The following is a 16,577-nucleotide window of genomic DNA, read 5'->3' as shown; positions in this document are numbered from 1 at the left end:
TAACATCAGAAAAATATATGTGTATGTGTATGTATACTTATAGTAGTATTATATAGTTCAGTCGTTTCTTCTTCACTATACTTCGGGAACAATTTCTTGTAAGAAATAACAACTTATTCATGGTGTAGCTTCTCTTTTATCCGAGTATTTTCTTCAAATCGTTGAGCAGAAATATTTTAACGTCTGAGATTTCTTTTTATTTTTTTTCTTAATGCAATTGGCGTGTGTACCTTTGTATAAGTGAGAAAAAAAAGATAAGAGATATACGAAAATATTTCTATCTTTTTTATTTAAAATATATAAATAGGATTAATATTTATCATCGACGAGAATTCGTTTCTCAAATTTCACAAAACGATACGAATCAAATAGGTAACATTTTCTTTTTTTTTAAACAAATCTCTTGCATTGGCTAAAAAAAAAAAATAAATTAAAGAGAGAGAGAGAGAGAAATGCATATAAATTATGCAAGTGTATATATTTCAATGCGAATTAATAAGAAAAGCTAAAGAAATAAAATAAGAATCTGTTTTTTCAAAATAATTTAATATAATGATTGTGATAGTATTGAACGTTCTCGTGTAAGTGTATTGGTGATGTTTGCGTAACTGTGTTGGTAGCAATATTTGCGTTACAGTACGTTAGTAATGGTGATGTATTTTATACAAAGCTTTTCACACGCTTTTGCATACGTTTCTACCTAAAATAGAATAGAATAGAATATAGTTTGGTGAAATAGAATAGAATAGAATAGAATGGAATAGAGAATTGAATAAAATAGAATAGAATTTGGTAATTGTCAAGTGGGAATGAAGCTAAACGTATGAAACGACTAACTAGCGTCTTCGTTTTCTACCCCACATTTGCATTATTTCTTTGACTTTTTTTCTTCTTCTTTTTCTTTCCTTTTTCTATTCTCTTTTCTTGCTTTTTTTTTCTTCTTTTTTTTCTAGTTTTGAAAAGAAAGAAGAACGGTCAACAGTTCTCTGCTCGAACATTCGCGCAACTTATTTTTCCCCCCTCTCGAATAAATTTTATTATTTAAACAATTAATATCCAATTAATATTTGATTTACATAAATAATTTGAATTAATTTATCGAATAATTCGTCTCGATTGTCTCGTTAGGCCCATTTATTTCTTTCATTTTTTATTAACTGCGTAATACGAAACCCCAATCCTCTTTTTGACTAGAATCCTTCTCTCCTTTTCTTTCATTCATTCTTTCTTTCTTTCTTTCTTTTTTTTTCTCTCATCAAGTTTAATGCTGCGTCACGCATGAACAAAAATTTCCATAATATTATATTTCCTGCATTACTAAGTTGTCTGGTAAAAGCTCTTGTCACGTATCTCGTTACTACACAAAAGAGACACTATAGTACACCTCTCCACCCCCCCCCCACTTTCTCACACCCTCTCTTCAGCCCCCTTTCTCTCTCTCTTTTTGTGATTAGTACATCTCGTTATATTAAAACACATAAGTACGAAATAAATTGACCTAACTTGGAACACATACTTCTTTTCGTAGACTCACACACACACACACACACACACTTGGATAGTAATTGAGCATTAAAAACATCAAAAATTCACTCTAGTTTATTCAATAATAATACAGTACTAATAATTGTACTCACCCGGTAGAATCAGAACGGATAGAATACACGTACCTATACATAGAAAGAAAGAGAAGGGTGGTGGTAAGGGTGGTAAGGGTGTAGATAAAAGAGGATAACTAGATCATCACCAAGGATACAATTGATTCGATCGTAATAACCACGTTATCTTTTTTCTTTTTTTCTTTTTTAAGTACCATGAACTTATCACAATATATCAAAGTGTTCTTATTCCTAATAATAGTACAATAAGTATTCGGAATATTCTCTATGAAGTATCATAAACGAATAATCTAATTATACATGAACGATACTGTGATTCTTTACTTACATTTAATATATTTGAAGTATGTACTCTTAGTTGAAGGCAGCTGATTAACGTGTAAGCTTTCAAATAATTAGGTCGTCTAAGCCACGAGAAAGTGAAACTACTACTACTACTACTATTACTACTACTATTACTATTATTAGTTACATTAGTGATATGTGATAGAGAGTGTACCGTCTCTCTTTGTCTTATTCGATGAAGAGACACCAAAGGTGTTAGAAATTTAATGGGTCTCTTGCTGCTAATGGTAGTGGTGGTTGTAGTAGTGGGGTTCCTTTGTCAGTGATTTGATTAGATTCAACTTAATCGAGAATTTAAACGATCCTCTCTTACACGGCATGCATGCATTCGCATACTCGCTCACCCACCCACTCATTCGTTCACTCGGTCGAATACATACACGCATGCACGCACACGTATCTTCACTCCGAGAGGTTTGTCAGACCAACCCTAACGCTTGGGGAGAAAATAGTAGTTCGAATAGATACAAAAAATCTTGTTTTTCGTTGTAACAATTTTGTTTACTCGCTTGGAGAAATGTTTTATCCTTTTAGCACACGGGATATTCTCCTATTATCGATTCCTTTGAGATTCCTGATTTATTCATGATCATTTGTTTTATTCTCATTACACCATTCTCTTTCTTCTTTTATTGGTAGGATTTTGATCCTCCGTTTGAAATTTTCTTTCTTTCGATATCATTGGGAAATGGACTTTTCGAAGATATTTTGGAACATTTCGGAATAGGACTTTTGAGTTTGAAGTACTTTGATGAGGTTTAAAGTGTTCCTCGGTTGGATGAAATCAAACAATTTTTGTTTAAATGGTCCCAAACTTTTTAGATGGGTCAAACATCTTCCGATAGGGCCAATAATGAATTTCTTGATTTACCAAAAGTTCCTAAAGTTATAATTAAAAAGTTACTATTGTTCTGTTTTTCTATTTTTTGTCTGTGATGATCATTTGTTGTCGTCGAGCATGCAAACGGTTGAATAAGTTTCTAGCTCCTCTCTCTTTCTCTTAAACCAGTTTGTACCGACGTTAACATAGGGTGGTCACACTGACAGGGGTCAGGATACATGCACCAAATGCGGGTCGACGTAAACCTCCTAACACGCATGACTAATATTCGCCTACTACTATTTTGGATAGTTTTTTTATTTTTATAATGAAACGTATTACAATGCTTTATGTTTTTGAAATGTTTTATCATTCTTATTCGTCGTGTTTATTTTATCAAAAATATTATTTTATATGATAATATTATACAGTGCTTAGTGATTATTCCCAGCGTCATATTATATATATATTATATATTTAATATAATATTAAATATGTACTCTGCCATTATTATAAATAATATTTATTTATTAATATATTAATTTATTATAATTTTACACACATACACACACACGCGCGCGTGTTGAAATTATCAATTTCCAAATGGAATTAAAACGCGTCAGTTATCGCGAAACGGCGAAACATTTTGAATTTTCCCACGAAAGTAAGGTTTTTCTCATGACGTATTACGCCAAGATGGAGGTGAACCATTATTTTTGCGAAAACGTCTTTCCACTCCGACATGGACGACAACGACCAGGACGATACTCAAACCCCCTATTGCTCCCATTCGTGGTACGTTTAACACGCGTTACTTGACAAAAAGCTTTCCCGGAGCTTTAAAGCGCTTTTCCAACGAATTACTAAAGCGACCGTTAAATTCACAACACATTTTATAAATTTGTCTTCTCGTTATCTTCTTCCTTCTTTTTCTCATGTTTTGTAACCATTTCTTTTCTATTCTTTTTATCAACAAAATTGTATTCGTTCATTAATGTATAAAAAGTTGGAAACATTTGAAATTACACGCCATTTTAGTTTCAACAAGATGGCGAATTTGTATCGATCCGATTAGAATAAATTATCGTATCTTTTCAATTGACTTTTTGTGGTTGTTAAAAGTTTCGAATTGTATACGAAAATAATTATACACACCCGTATACGTACACCTACACGTTACATTTATACACGCGTGCGTTCGAGCACGAAGATGGAAAATTTACATTGAAAAAAAATTGATTAATTATGCATTCTCTTAATTTGAGAAATATTCCCACGATTTGAACGAATATACAAGCTAATTTATTATACACCATGTGCAAACGAGACCTTATTCCAACGGGGTTCATCGTTTCACCTTTCGTAGAAGGCACCCAATGTCTTCAATGAGGTTAATTAGAAAATTCCTCGACTAAACCTCGACCCCTCTCTCACTCTCTCGATTCTTCTCCCCCTCTCTCTGGCCCTTCCATGATTCCCACCACCCCACAACCACCACCACCACCACCGATTCCTCCTACTCATTCTGAAGAAGCGCGTCGGTGTTTATCCACTCTTCGAAGCGACACTCGGGAGCCTTTGAAAGGAACGTTTTCGAAATGTTTACCGCCTTCCTGAACGTAGTAGCAGATTCGAGTAAAACTTTACTGCAATTACTCCTTCGGGGGAAAAGTTCACCAAATGAGTTTTATTACGCCTTCGGAATTTTCTTTTACCGTTAGATTAAATTTCGAATTAAAATAAGATCGAGGGAGTGGAAGAGAAAAAGAAAAAGGCAATGAAAAGTTAATTCTTTTTTCTTTTTCTTTCTTCATTAATTTCGTATCGTTTATCCATGTTATCTATAATTCGTTTATATCTTTTTTTTTATCGAATAACATTTGAATTTTATTGAAATATCGTTTTAACAAAAATTAGAAAAGAGGAAAAATGGCTGACAGAGAAAGAAGAAACAAAGATGGCCGCCTAAAAAACCGGGGGATTTGGACGATAGTCTTGAAGGATTCTCGTTGTTCATTAATCAAAGCATAAAATTCGAACGTGAATGCAAAGTGATGGGGGAGGGTGATGTTTAGAAGATGAAATAGACGGTGCTAAAGAGCAGTGCGGAAGTTATGGTGCACGGCTGAGTAAAATGGCGGGAGGTAAGTAAGGTTAGGAGGGGGTTAGAAGGGGTTATAGGGGGATAGGCATCCAAAGTCAGAGTTAGGGGGATTGGTTAGTCACGCGAAAGCAACTTGCATCGACGTAGAAGAGTTTAATGACCGACCGAGACGTCTAGCATAATTAACGTAATGCTCGTTAAAGGGCAACGACGCCATATTGCACTGACGCTTAGAACATGAGTATGAGCGCAAGTCAATGAGTATAAAGAAAATTTTCTTTACTCTTTGGATTTACGTTCTACGATGATAATAATAATAATAATAATAATAATGATGTGGATATCGTTCTATGGAAACAATTTTCGCGTCTAATTTTTATTAAATTACGATTATTTCATTTAGGAACGTTAATTTATAAAAATCACCGCCATTTTGATCGAAGATTAAGATTAAGATTAGTAATCAAATGGCATCCTATCTTATTTTAATCATTTCGATCGTATTTTATTATATCATATTCCCCGTTTTTATTGATACAAAAATAATACAAATATCGAGATAAATTCGACGAAAATACGTATACGGAAATTCGGCGATTATTATTATTGCTGTATAACGTTAAAATGTTTGAAATAAATCGCACGAATTTCGTACGTTTAAAAAACGATCCAACATTTCCTCGTATACATATATTCTCTCTATTTAAATTGTATTCTATAAAAATTGAAATATACGTCAATCGTATAACAATTTAAAAAAAAAGAAAAAAATAGTACGGACATTTTTTTATCCAAAAAAAAGTTTCGTTAAATTCATCGAAAGAGAGAGAGAAAGAGAGAAAGAGAAAAAGAAATAGAGAAACACCACCGGCGTGTTTTTCGCTGAGCAAAAAAGCCCTTCAAGTATTTCTCCCGACATCAGAGGTGTCGGCTTTCACTGGGGGTAGGAGTGTACGAAGAAAAAAAAAGGAAAGAGTGAAGGGGGAGGGTCGTGTAGTATATGCTTCACGTTAGTTGTCTCTTCTATCTTTGTCTTCTTCACGGAACCTAATCAGCCGGACCCCCCACCTCCATTTTTTTTTCTACGACACTCCGAAAAAGGGGTTACTCCTTCTCCAACCAGCAAGCAGCCCCCCTTTCCCCTTCTTCTCCCTTATTACTCTCTTTCTACTCTTTTAAGAGCACCGAAAAGTGCTTGTGTCGTTGATCACGAAACGTAACACCGTCGTTGTAGAAACGGTGATCGAAGAAGAAAAAAAAGGATGATGGGGTGTCTCGAGAACTCTTACAAATGTCACGTGATCCGAAACGTGGTCCCGATTTCTTCCATCGAAAGATGGAAGAGTAGTTTTTCCTTGCATTTTTAATTCAACCAAATCTGACAATTATAATTTAAACACAAACATTTACTTGTTACCTAAACGATCACACGCGACCCTAATATCCAGTATTAATGAAACTATTTAAAAGTACGTAACTTACGACTAACGAGATAACAGTATCTCCGAGTATTGATAAGAGTACCGATGAAACAGAAATTCGTTTGGTTTTATTTCGTCGTTTACTGATTAAATATTCCTTTGTTTGAATTCAACATTGCACAAAGATAAAATTGTAAAAGCAACAGCAGCAGTAGCAGCAGAAATGCTCTCTCATAGTAGAAAAAAAAAAGTAGAAGCAAAAGCAGCCAGTAGTCGTCAGAGATCATTTCGAGTGGGTACCAAATGAATTCGCCATTTTAACTGACACAAGAGCCATTTACTATACATTCGTATAATTTCTCATTGAAGTGCTTTTAACGTTATCTCTCGTTTAATTTTCTTTTCTTTTTCTTTTTCCTTTTTTTTATTTTATTTCATATTTGATTTTACTTTTTCTTCAAACCCCTTCGCCGACTCCCCCATCAAAGTATAATTCAGGAAATGAAAATTCTTTTCAAAGTACTTTTTTTTTTTGTTAGATCCCTTTCGCTTTTCTAGCCTTTTTTCTTTTTTTAAATCATCCCATTGATCTCTCATTTACATTCAAAGGAATTTTAACTCTCTCACTTGTAGTTTTTTTTTTTTGGGGGGGGGCAGGTTTCTATTAGTATAATTGAAATTTTACGAAACACACAAATGTTTTGTAAAATAAATATATATAAATAATTAATCATTATTGTATTTTATTTTTATTACAATTTTTTTAACGAATCGTATTTTTTAAAGATTAAAATGGATACGTGCTTAAATCATTTTTATTGAACGTTATTCAAAGATCCTTCTTTTATTTCTCCTTCATAAAACGTTAAATCCCTTTTGAGAGTCTTTAAAAGTGTATGTGAGAGAGAGAGAGAGAGAGTAGGATAACCATTCTAGGGGTGGTGATAAGAGGGGGGTGCTGGTCCTAGAATTGAGGGGTTGCAAGAGGTGGCGAAAAGCTCGAGAGAGAGACCGTTGATCGGCTTCCGAAAACTCATCGGCCTAATCCCCCGAAAATTCAGTCTCTTTCTTCTTAATCCTCGGAGTCCCCTTTCGGCGGCCATTGTCTCGACAGATTCATTTTCTCTCTCCTCTTATCGGCAGTCCTTGACGATTCTTATTCTTCTTTTTTTCCTTTCCTTCTTATTCTTCTTCGATTGTGCACTGTCTCGATCCAACAAAATTTAATAAGTCCAAATCTAGAGAACCTAGAGTAGTTTCTTCTTATTGTTAGCATTAACGAGCTTCGTTCCATTTTATTTCTTGAGTAAATCCTTCGAAATAATAGGTTAAGTATCTCCAAGGAAGCCATATTGGTTTTTTCTTTGTCGATATTACCGACCGAGTAATTATTTTTGATATTATTTTCTAAGTCGCCATTTTTATTCGAACAAAGTAACAAAATATTAAATAATAATTTTCAATGTAATCTTGTCGAAAGATTAAATGTTCAATTTGCCAAGATATCTTTATTGTAGAAACGATTAGGATTATTAACCTATACTATTCCATTGTCCTTTCTTGATTCTCGAGGGAACCATCGACGTTCTTTGACATGATCTTGAAACCGAACTACACATTTCTATAGTTTCACGTTTCCTATATATATATATACACACACATACTTACATTTATATCGATATATATGTATATATATCTCATTTCCGTGCTTCCTGCAAACCCTAAAGATGAGATAGAGAGAATAGAGAACACGAAACAAGCTTTCCTATAGGGAATTTAGTTACACCAAGGAACGATGAATACCGTCCGCAGAAACGTGCCACGATTCAGATAACCGGATGAAATCGGCCAGAGCTCCCATTGTAGTTTAGTACCCGCGAGAAACCCCTAAAGCTCCTTCGTCAATTCCACGAAAACCTGTAGGGCCTTTCCCTGCCATTCTTCCCTTCTAACCCCTGACCCTTCAACCATTCCAGCTTTAAACCCCTTCCTCACTTTCGCTTAGTTAATTCTTTTATCCAATTTCCAACGCGTGACATGACTTTTTACCTGTTAACTGACGTTGAAATATTAATGTTTTGTATTCTACGTGCATATATGCATATACGTGTGTTATAAATGTTTTATTTTAATATCAAATGAACAAATTTGCATGTTTGATCTAATAGGGATTCATATTTTTGTTCGATGTTACCGACCGAGTTATACTTTCTTTTATTAAAATTTTCATTGTTTTCTTGCTTGACAACTTGTTTAATTGTTTTAACAAATGATCAGAATAAATTTCAATTCGCAAACTGGACAACCAAGAAAGTTGTTGTTCAAATAGGAATGTGGTGTAAACCTAACCTTAAAAACATCGCGAATAGAATATTCAGAATGTAGGTTTTTACATCGAGAACGTGTTGGTGGTACGTTATCGAGGATAGTAGGAATGGTAGAAAGGTGATAATTAGACGAGCTTTTCTAATTACGAGTCAACGGATGGTTGCACGTACGCGAACTGCGTTAGAGATATCTTTCTAATTAGCATTGGCCTTTTCGAAAACACTGCATCAGGTACTAGTAATAGTAGGAATAATGATAATAGTAGTGCATTATGGGTAGAAGCTGAAGTAGCATGGTGGTAGTGGTGTTTGTGGTAAAGGGTTGGGTATAGTATTTATTACGATGGAGAAAAAAATGGGTATTAGCTGATTGAATGTTATTTACCTTCCCTCTTTTTATTTTTCTTTCGAGAAGAAAATTTCTAATTGTACAGCAAGAAAATGAAATATTTTATTAATCAATAACATATATTTTAATAATATTCTCCGCAGAGAAATTCTACGAATTGTTTCAAGAAAAAGGGTCAAAAGTTCACGAAACGATACACGATTTTTATTTTAAAGTTGACGCAAAAGTTTGGCCTAAGATTATTTTCTTTTTCAAAGTTTTAATCCTTTATTTTATTTTATTTTATTTTAGTTTTCTTATTGTTCTCGTCAGAGAACAAAATGAGAAGTAAATTTTTACTATTTTTCTACTTTCCCTATTTCTTTCGTTCAATTTCATCCACTACCATTCTTGTATTTTACTTTTATAAGAGAGAACATTCTGTCCTTGATAAAAGGGAGAGGAGAGGAAGGGGGTTGAATCGAGTAAGGACAACGTGTCTCTTGCGGTTTGTATAATTCTAAGCAAATTTGTGCAACGATCGTGAGTTGAATACTTGATATCGTTATACTTTAAGAAGACACGATTTCAAGCTTACATTTAATATTTTATTCGCTACATTATTTATTTTAATTTATTTAACAAAAAGAAAAATTATATATTTCATAAAATATCCTTTGAAGAATAAAAGTTCACACGCGTATGTGTGTGTGTGTGTGTGTGCATGCGCGCGCGTTGGTGCGTAAATATCGTATAAAAATTATTAATCGAAATTATATTAATGAATGAATAAATTTAATGGAATGTATAAATTAATTTTCAAAGAGATTGAATTTAATTAGCTTAATGAATGGAATTTATTTTTTGAAATAAATTAAAAACAACGATAAATAAAATTACAACGTTACCAGAGTTAACCTCGAAATCAAATGGAAATATATTTCCGATCCATTTAAAATGAATCACACAATTTGTAATTATAATTCGACGAACAAAGGAACAAGAAAGAAGACAATAGTCTGGGTGACGATTGTATAAAAAGGAATCAACGATAATAACGACGGACAAATAAGAAGAAGGAATAATATGGAAGAAGAAGAAAAAGATGGCTACGTGTTTAAACGTCAAAGCAAATATGACGATCGTGTGGACTCACTCAACTTGGGTGTGATGCTTTCCTTTACTTTGGGTTCCAAGCGGTCATCACAACCTTTTTGAGTGAGCGAACAAGTTCGTTTTTATTCATCATATCCAAGTGTTGGAAAGAAATTATTTCCGAAGGGATCTACTTTATCTACAAAATGAATAGCATTTTTATTATTATTAGTAATTTTGTAGGAAAATATGTTATTCATGTAAATAATATGCCTTTTTACGTGTGTGTGTATGTGCTCGTTCATTTGTCTAATGCATTAATTTTGATTGAATAATTTATTCGACCTATTATTTATATGTCTCGTGTTTCAAAAGGATATTTTAAATACCCAGCAGTTTGATATTCAAATGAAATTTTGTGAAATTGTCTTTCTTTATCGATCGATCAACAACCAACAGGAATGATATTCATTATCGATAATTTATAAAAGAAAACATGCAAATACTTAGTAAAACTAGGGAGAGAGTTATTATCGGTAAAATAACGAGGACGAAGAGAAAAGGAAAAAAAAGAAGAAGAAGAAGAAGTAGACAAAGAAAAAAGAATAATCGTTTCTGTTGAATTGTATCGAACAATTTTTTTTTTTATTTTCTATCGAAAAAAAGAGAGAGAGAGAGAGAGAGAAAAAATGAATAGACTGTTGAGTTAGCCGAAAATTTCTTTCCGATTGATATTTGAAAATAAAAACCGTACTATTTTTAGGTTATATCGATCGCAAAGTATTGACCGATTTAATATCAATTTTAATTTAAATAAAATAATCAATTTAAACATTTTTCCTTTTTATATATAATTTATAAAAGTATAAAAATATCTTTATACATTTATGCGTAAATAAGAAAAGTAAAATAGGTATAAAATAGGTTATGTTAATGATCATTGAATGTTTCTCATTTCTCTTTCTCTCTCTTTCTCTTTATCTCTTTTTCTCTTCAATTATATTTATCCGTGTTTTTCCTAACAATGAAAAAGTATTCATCGATTATAAAATAAAAACGTCATTGGACAGTCAATTGACTCGATCGATCGTCCTCGAACCTTCGACACCCGCCATATTGGCGCCAATCGTTGGCCGATTAGAAATCATACTATTGTCAATCTTTCATCCCCGTCCCTCAATCCCCCTAACCTCTCACTCACTCACTCACTCAATTATATATGTATATATGCATCGTTACGACATGGTATTAACGTGTGCGTGATTTAAGCCATTATCTTCGTAATGGACACTAAATTGCGATCTAAGATCCGATATATGTTCACTTCTTTTAATAAATTCTTTTTGTAAAAATCTGCGACCGACACAACAATGGCGTAGATAAGTTAATTGAAACTTAGATTATAGGTTAAGTCTCATAAAATTATCAATGGCGGAGAAGGTAGTGTATATTAAATAGAAGATTATTATTACCTAGAACACGTAATCCATAAGAAATATCACGATACTGATCATAAATGTTTAAACAATGCGTACTAGTAAAAATATTACAACAAATAAAATCCCGGTACTATTTATCCGACAAATCTCCGAGAATATTGATATACGATAAGTTTAGTTGAGACTCATTAAATGAATCTTTCGAAGCAATTTGTCAGGCACGTGCGTTGCCAACTTCCTAAAGTAAAAAGCACGAGATAGCGATAAAATAAAACTTACGCGAGTGTGAGAGAGTGAACAAGTATCAAAGAAAGAAGGAAAGAAAGAAAGAAAAAGATAGAAGAAGATAATAAGTAAGCCATGGCAAAGGAACGATAAATTGTTTTCCACGCTGGCGAATGGAATTTATCGATGTCTTTCTGATATATTAGCACAAAGAAGAAAGGGTCAGAAAGAGATAGAATAATAAGAATAAGAAGAAGAAGAAGAAGAAACTTAAAATTGAAAGCAATGGAACAATACAAGAGACAGCAGACAGTAGATAGTAAAAGAAGGGCCAGGGGAAACAGGGTGGAGGGAAACAGTAGGGCAAGATAGAAGGTTGCTTGAGGAAGGTTTAGGCGAGGGATAAAGTGGGGGTAATAAAAAGTTAATTGTCCCGCGTTCAAAGGTGAAGGCTCTCGTGCCTCGACGCCAACTATAAATTGGGTCGCGACCCCATCGAGAAAACTTCTGCTTGCAAATACGTAATCGTGGCCTCGCGACGACCGTCACCAAGTATTACTTATATTTATACTTATGCTACTACTATTACTACTACCACTATTGCTGCTGCTACTGCTACTATTATCTTCACTATACTTTTCTTTTTTATTCTTTTATATCTTTCTGATATTCTTCTTTCCTTTCGGTTAAATAAATTATTTATTCCGACCCTTTGAACGACTCGGTTTCTTATCGTCTAGAGAGAAATGATTTTATCTTTTTATATTTATTCTATCCTTTCGTAAAAGTTCAATTGTTTTGTCAGGATTAAGGACAATTTCGTTCCTGTACATTTAAAACTCATGTGATGCAGCAGCATATACTTATAAATATTCTATATAAGATTTTGTAACTAGAATTAAAATGAGAATAATGACGTTTTAATTTCGTTCGTATTGTCTCGTAAATGTGATCATTTTATTTGTCGCTATCTTTCTATAATTTAACGTAGTTGTTATAATTATCGCGACAATTAGCGTTGCGACAAATTTTCTATCCTAGCTACACACGTACACCTACACATGTATATTAGACAAGTATACAAGCAGGTATTATCCCGTAGGGTAATTTTGATTCGCGGCTTCGTCGAAGCGAATAATTCCGGTGTGTTCAAAGTTGGTCTGTGGTACACTAATTGCGTACAGTATCTGTGACAAGTTGCATCTATGTCTTTTACGTACGCGTTCAACGTTTACGGTGAAACTCCTTCGAATGCGAAAATTAACTCCGCCATTCCCTCTTCTTCTACGTTTATATGTATGTATGTATGTGTGTGTGTTTTTTGTTCGTGCGATATATCCTCCGAGGAAGTACATTGTCGCAAACTACAGTTCATTAGCCGCCATCTTTTTCTGCCTTTTTTTTCTAGAATCGCCATTTGCATGTTAACCTCAAAAACTCTGTTTTATTGCGACACACGCGTGGACATTTAATTTAAATCTTATACAACAAAAATGTTCTTTTCAAAAGAATAAGTTTACACAATTTTGATTTTGCAACAGATTGTTAACAATATACTTAAATGTTGAAAAATTGGAAAATGAATATTATCCCGTTGGAGATAAGCTGCTCATACCAGTGTCCTTACTGTGAAAAGAGTATTTTAAACTTAAGTAACATGACATGAATATAACAAAACAAAGTCCCGTTTAGCGAAGGCAACCACCACCAGTCAGTCAGTTGGGAACCAACGGTGAGTTGGTTGCTTCTAACGTTTCTCGTTTAATTAACTCTTTGAGCGGTGAGTTACGAAATAATGCTCGAAAAGCAAACTTTCAAAATGTTGTCTATCATTAAAGATGCGTGCTCTTGTTCTACCTTTATGAAACATAATAATAATAATAATAATAATAATATCGTCATATAATAAATCTTAAACTTCGAATAATTGGTTGTATACATTTTGAGGGAGTGGAAATTTTAGAGAAAGGAAAATGTATCGATAGTATTTTTTTCTACTAAATTCTGGCAAAGTATTCATGCAACGTCGGATAATTTAAAACCATCTCGAGACTTTAGAAAGCTCAGGTTGTGTAGTAGCAGTGTTGTAGTAGTGGTAGCACTCAGTCAGTCAGTGAGAGCTGAATGCGAGCCGAAAAGCTATGGTTAGCCAAGAGAATTAGACTCGACGAAGCGAAATAAGAGGAGGAAGGGAGGAAGGGAGAGGGGGTACATGTAAGAAGGAAGAAGGTAGATTTGAAAGACGATGATGAAGATGGTGGTGGGTGGCAGGCGGATAAAGAGGAGTGGGGTTAGGGTTAGGTTGGACTCGAGCGTGCCAAGTGGAGTCAAGTGGTGAGCCAAGTATACTGTCCAGACGTGGCAACGTTTCACTTCTTTAGCTTTGGAACGCGTTTCTAATGTCCTTTGTTGGATACGTACTTACGTATCTCTGCCTGGAATATAAACGACCGCTGAATTGGTCGCTTCGGACACGGTTAGTTACTTTCTACACTCGTACACTCGCTTGCTTGCTTGGTCGTTAGATTGCTGAGTTGTCGGGGTTACTCGGTCGGTAATATCAGTGGAAATGATTTTACCATTACGAGGATTTTCATATTACTTTGATTGTTTCTTTTTTGTAGAACGGAAACAATGTGTTACTAGTTTCGCTGGATGAAATTAGAGAATTCATTTCGGTGTCTTCTTTTTCTTTTTAAGGATCATTTAGAACTTTGATTCGTTTTTTAATTAAGTTTCCTACGATTGTCCAGTGTCATGGCTTGGTAATTTATGTTTTTAGGAAAGTTATGTCATTTTGTACTAAATCAGATTCGCTGAGTAACAGATTTGTATTGTACTTATGTTTCATTTAGTAGAATCATCGAAAAGTTTTAAACTCGTAGCTCGTCGTATTAAGTCTGGCAACCGTGTTTAGCTAACTATAATTAAAATTATATTATTTGTTACAAAATCACATTTATCAAATGATAAAAACGTATTTGTCTATATTAATCACGTTTAATTAAATGTCTATAGTAATTAAAATGGTAAAAAAAATTCGAAGTGATCATTCGCCATTTTATGCTGCCATATTAAATCTGGCAGCCATGTTTAATTGCCTTTCATTGCAACCTTAGCTGCAATCTATCGTTAAATGTTTCATTAATATTATTTATTTAAATTATAAAACTTTTTGATTATATATGTGATTACTTTGAACAACAAAATTTCAACATATTTTTAATCGAGCTCTTGATCACTTGACCCACATACGTTACTAATCCCTTAGAAATTTTACTCTCGAAATGATACGAAAATATATATATTTTTTTCTCTCTCTTTATATGCTCTTATTCAACATTCATCTCTTTGTGCGGTTGTTCCTAATAAAGTGTACGACACTTGGCAAAAGTTTCACATACACACACCTATACACACGCGTATCCTAGCTATTACATATATGTATATTTTTTGCCTTCGAAAGTCTTGTCTTTCACTACGGAAAAAACTTAAAAAGAAAGCAAATGAAAAGAAACAGATGTACCAGTTCGTCTTCCAACTTTCTCTTATCTTTTTATTTTTATTTTTATTTATTTTTACTACATCCAACATTTCCAAAACTTCCAGATACTTTTTGCAATCATTATCTCATACTAAACGTGAAACAGAATTAAATCAATTTTTTTCCCCAACAAACGATTCGTACCTTTTCGTTTCAACAATTTCATCAACATTTTCTATAATTTTTCGGATCATTTGAACAAGAACGAAAGAATCACCGGAACAAGAACGAAACAAAAGGGAGTCACGAAGAAGGGAATCATTTTCGCTGCAATGATTCGAAATAAATCTGAACGTAGATAAAACGATAGATAGATAGATAGATAGATACGATGAAATAGTATCGAAGGGGAGGAGGGTTGAAAGAACGACAGGGGTAGAAGTGCGAGGGGGGTTTATATGCGTTACGGATGAAGGGAAATAAAGAATCGAAGCACAAAAGGCGAGTACAGTCGCGCGTAGAAAATCGCCAAGTACACTGCCACCAACATAACATGAACAAATAAACGACAGTATGTGTGTGTGTGTGTGTGTGTGTGTGTGTGTCTGTATGTGCGCGCAATGTACTAAAAACACAGTAGTTTCGTTGCTTGGAATTTGTTACGCGCACGTTCCGTCCACGTTTTGCAAAAGAGACTATCTTCTACCTGTTCCCCCACCCTCCTCTACCCTCACTCGCTCATCCAAGCCCACCCCTCGATGCATTTTCTATTTTATCTTTCTTTTTCTTTCTTTTTTTCTTCCCCTCTCCAACCCGGGACGAACTTTTAACCTGATTATTTTTGCCACTATCGTGTTCCACCCTTTTTCTCCGGTTTTCTTTCGATATCCTTGCATTCCTGTACTCGTGTAAGTGTATTAATGTGTATGTGTGTGGGGAGAGGAGGGTTGGATATATCCTCTGTACACTTTCTTCATAGTCCACTGAAATAGGGCCAGACACCCTAAATTGGTGGTAGGGAGGGGGAAATTGATCTAAAGGTAAGTCGACGACGCTTGAATAAATGAAAAACAATAATTATTTCTTAATAAAATTTATAATTTTTAGATTATTCCTGGCATAAGAAGAAGAAGAAAACTGAGAATAAGAAGATAAGGAAACACAGAGAAATTTAGTTTCGTAATATGGGACCCATTTCTATCTTCTTTCTAAGGTTTCCTGATACCAGGAGGATAATCATAAGACATTCAATGGATCAACACGCACAATGGATCAACGACATCAGCTTAAGAACAACCTACAACGTTTTTTTAATTAATTATTATAAATTATATCTTATTTATATTAAAAATCAGATCTACATTAAAGAA

At 33.8% G+C, this 16,577-nt stretch overlaps 1 protein-coding gene and 1 long non-coding RNA gene across 3 annotated transcripts in view; both read left to right on the top strand.

Moving 5' to 3' along the window:
• LOC122513307 (matrix metalloproteinase-2-like) overlaps nt 1-16,577 on the top strand; it is a 118,868-nt gene that overhangs the window by 57,813 nt on the left and 44,478 nt on the right. Inside the window, exon 1 of one of the 2 annotated variants that reach the window (XM_043629606.1) lies at nt 13,361-14,199. The exons of the other annotated variant lie outside the window; for it this stretch is intronic. Coding sequence (XP_043485541.1) covers nt 14,123-14,199 — 77 coding nt within the window. The 5' untranslated portion in view covers nt 13,361-14,122. Of the gene's footprint in view, nt 1-13,360; nt 14,200-16,577 lie in introns of those variants that run through there. 2 annotated transcript variants of the gene reach the window in all.
• Nucleotides 14,219-15,675, top strand: LOC122513352. Its single transcript, XR_006302728.1, has 2 exons — nt 14,219-14,273; nt 14,348-15,675. It is a non-coding gene; the product is annotated as an uncharacterized LOC122513352 (long non-coding RNA).

The sequence above is a fragment of the Polistes fuscatus genome, unplaced genomic scaffold (genome assembly GCF_010416935.1).
Source record: "Polistes fuscatus isolate 324 unplaced genomic scaffold, CU_Pfus_HIC Scaffold12, whole genome shotgun sequence".
Taxonomy (NCBI): domain Eukaryota; kingdom Metazoa; phylum Arthropoda; class Insecta; order Hymenoptera; family Vespidae; genus Polistes; species Polistes fuscatus.
This window is presented reverse-complemented; position numbering and strand designations above follow the sequence as displayed.